This window comes from Vigna unguiculata, chromosome 10 (assembly GCF_004118075.2).
Source record: "Vigna unguiculata cultivar IT97K-499-35 chromosome 10, ASM411807v1, whole genome shotgun sequence".
NCBI lineage: Eukaryota > Viridiplantae > Streptophyta > Magnoliopsida > Fabales > Fabaceae > Vigna > Vigna unguiculata.
This window is the reverse complement of record NC_040288.1, coordinates 10,643,931-10,647,526: the sequence shown is the minus strand read 5'-3', so window position 1 is coordinate 10,647,526 and position 3,596 is coordinate 10,643,931. Positions and strand designations below refer to the sequence as shown.

Sequence of the window (3,596 nt, the reverse complement as noted above, 5' to 3'; positions counted from 1 at the left end):
ATGATGTTGCTATTTGACACAACTCACTCAGTTGTTTTAGAGCCTGATGAAAATCATATAAAGTCAGCTACTTTTTTGTCTGAAAACTTTGAAGTGGGACCAGGAAAAATTGTGGTGAAAACATTATTAGATATTGACATTCCAAGGGGTCACATTGGGGTCAAGAGTTTTGATGTTGAAGTAGTTGATGAAGATGGTAATTCAGTACCGTTGTATGAAACTTACCTTCATCATTGGTTTGCTGTAAAATACATTGAAAACATTACCATGTCACAGTACATTAAACAATCTCACGACCTTCGCAATGGTATCGAATTTGAAAGAAATGATGGTGCATGCCAAGGTTTTTTGCTTCCACATTATTGGGGCTTGGGAGCAGAATCGCGAGGAACATCTTCAAATCTTCCAGATCCTTTTGCAGTTGAATTAGGGAATCCTACAAAAATAAAGCATGGGTTTAAAGAAAAATGGTTGTTTAGCATCATGGTTATTGATACACGTGGAACACAAGATAGAAAAGGTTGTACAGAGTGTAGGTGTAAGCTTATGAATCTCCCAAAGGACTTTTACAATGTCACAACGGGCATTAATGGTCAATTGTTGCCTAGAAATTATAAAGGAGGAATCTTTTGTTGTCAAGATAACGTACAATGCAAATTAAGAAATGGTTTTCGTGGCCCAACGAGAAAGCTTTCCCTAAGATACAAAATAAAGTGGGTTGATTGGGATGAACAACAAGTGCCTCTTAAGTTCTATATACTTGATTCAACTGATCGTGTAAGATCAAATGGTTCTACACCAATTCATGATTGTCAGGTAGATCATTTACTTAATACATACAATACCTTACAAATCATAAGCAAACTTTTGAAACTCATTTATTTTCCAAACAAAAGTATTAGGCTATTAATTACTTTTTTCGTTGGTATGTGAGTAAAGTAAATTTCTCAATTTGTTATAGGCAGAGTATACGATCCCAAGAAATCATGACAATGACATCCCTCATGTTAAGAAAGCAAACATCCCAATGACAAAAGGTGGTTATCTTATATATGGCACTGCTCATATGCACACCGGTGTTGTCAATGTGACTCTGTATGGACAGGTAAAATTTGATATTTGTTGTTCCCATATAAGTTGTATCATGTAGATAAACTTACATTACATTTTGTGTAATTCATATATTCATTAGGAATAAATTTTGTTCATATTTTTATATCTTTATAAGAAATTAAAAAGTTTATTGAATCATCTCTATATTTACGATTATGCTTAACTTAGGATGGAAGGGTTTTATGCACTTCAAATCCAAAATACGGAACTGGAAAAGAAGCAGGAAATGAAAAGGGTTACCTAGTTGGAATGTCAGTTTGTTATCCTAAACCCGGTTCTATCATGATCGAAGATGGTGAAATTCTAACACTGGAATCCGTATATGAAAACAAGTTTCGTACCGGAGCTATGGGGCATTTCTACATTTACTTGGCAGACCAAATACCAAACAAGTATTTGAAGGAAATTTGATGTGAAAGTAGTTATTTATCTTTCTGTAATGACTTATATAATTTATACCATAATCGTAATACATCAATACCAATTCTAGATCATCACTATATGTATTAATTTTGTCTTACTTTTAATCCATTACCTGGTTTATGATCATGTTCTTTTGGTAGGTTAAATGGTATACAATCATTTTTATGTTGATTGAGCTTGTACATTAAAAATAAAGATTTTTGTGAACCAAATGTCAAATTGAATCCATTAATAATAAAAGAATGAGTATAGTTAATTACGAATCACGCCAAAGTGAAGATTAAGGGAAAGGAATAAACACAAAAGCTGAAAATGAATACGTTTTCTCTCGTATTATCCAAGATATTTTTTTACATCTATGTAGGGATCCCTACAATTCACTTTTGTAAAACGGAATTCAAAATATCTAGGACACTTAATCCTATAGATATTACGTTAAATCTTATATACACTTGTTATATTAATTTGTAATACATTTTATAATAAATTATATATCCTTTTACGAAATTAACAATCTTAATGCATCATTGCTAAATTTATGTTTTTGCATATTTAATTTGAAAATAGGTTTAATACATGAATATCATTTCCAACTTATTAGTGTTAGTATTATTGTTGATTTACTTTTAACCCCCGCTTAGTTTGTGATGGTTTTATTTATGTTATAATGTTTGGTCAATGCATTATTTGGTGTATATAATTTTGGTTGATGCATTATTTGGTTGATCCCAATATTTTGAATTTAATTTTAAAAATATAATTACTTTTATCTACTTAACTTAATTTTAAATATTAATTTCGATATTCACAATATCGAATGTAAACATTGATATAACAAGTTATCAAAACAACAAAAATTCAATAAAGGCATTTATACATTATCATGATTTAGATTCCTTAAAATAACCACAATATAAATTTAAAAGACTAAACGGAGGTTTAGATCATTAACCTACATGAAAACTTTTAACCGACAATTCAATCAAACAAAAACAACCACTCACTAAGACAAAAGAAAAATACACTTTAGATCACCAATGTACTTAGGAACACACTCGTCGAAGCAACAACCAAGGAAGATAGTCAAAATTTCAGAAACGCGATTGAGAAGTGAGGAAGAACAAGATTTTGTGTAGAAATATAAACAAATTTACATCAAATGTTTGATGTATATCTTAAAATTTATGACAACCAATGTTGTCAAACGATGTAAACACTTATACGTAGCAAAAATGCTATCCTCTTTTCTTTACTTTAGAAACAACCATGTATGGAAAGTTATGGCATTATATTTAAAACTTATAAGATGATCATGAAAAAAAAATTGATTTATTTTTGGTATAAAACCTCTATTGCTATTGATAATTAATGATATTAACAATTTTAGAATGTTATAATACATTTGTAATAGAACAACCCAAATTAAGAATATGTATTAAGAAATTTTATTACCATATAATACTTTAATGTTATGTAGTTAAAAATTTACATCAAGTATTATGATTACATGTGTAACCGTATATTAAAAAATTAAATACAACTATAATTTTATTTTTTTAAAATATATACGTTTTAATTTATACTTTTAGTAAAAGTTTTATAATTTAAATTATATAGAAACGATGACTTATTTTTTAAATATCTAAAGTTCTTAATGAAAATTATAAATGAGATTGTAATGCATATGTTTGTATCAAAGATTAAATTTAATAAACACTTAATTATATTAAATTTATAACTAATATTCTTTAATTAATGTTAATATTTATCCTTTTTAAGTAATTAAAATATATTAATTGCATAAACATTAGTTTAAATGTTCTCATAAAAATAATTATGATATTTGTTTGTTAAACTAAATATAAATTTTATATTTTACTTACATAAATTCATTTTTTCATTTAAAAATGATTTTGTATAAAATATATAAGTTGTTACACTAGTGCAGTTTTCGCTTCTTACCTCAGCCTTAGGTCTCGGTTCCAGCGCACCGAAAGCCTATCAAAATCCGGTGTCATTTTTTTAATTAAATGTTATAGGCTTCGGTTGCAAGTAAACCG

The 3,596-nt window shown here is 28.1% G+C and overlaps 1 protein-coding gene across 1 annotated transcript; it reads left to right on the top strand.

Annotated features, from left to right (window-relative positions):
• Window positions 1-1,524, top strand: LOC114165217. Its single transcript, XM_028049877.1, has 3 exons — window positions 1-816; window positions 962-1,105; window positions 1,282-1,524. The coding sequence occupies exons 1-3, from the start codon at window positions 1-3 to the stop codon at window positions 1,522-1,524; spliced, it is 1,203 nt and encodes a 400-aa protein (XP_027905678.1).
• The last annotated feature ends 2,072 nt before the right edge of the window (window positions 1,525-3,596 follow it).

Coding starts and splice junctions, on each gene's coding strand:
- LOC114165217 (XM_028049877.1), top strand. CDS start 1: ATGATGTTGCTATTTGACACAACTCACTCAGTTGTTTTAGAGCCTGAT. Junction 817..961: donor CACCAATTCATGATTGTCAG/GTAGATCATTTA, acceptor AATTTGTTATAG/GCAGAGTATACGATCCCAAG. Junction 1,106..1,281: donor ATGTGACTCTGTATGGACAG/GTAAAATTTGAT, acceptor TGCTTAACTTAG/GATGGAAGGGTTTTATGCAC.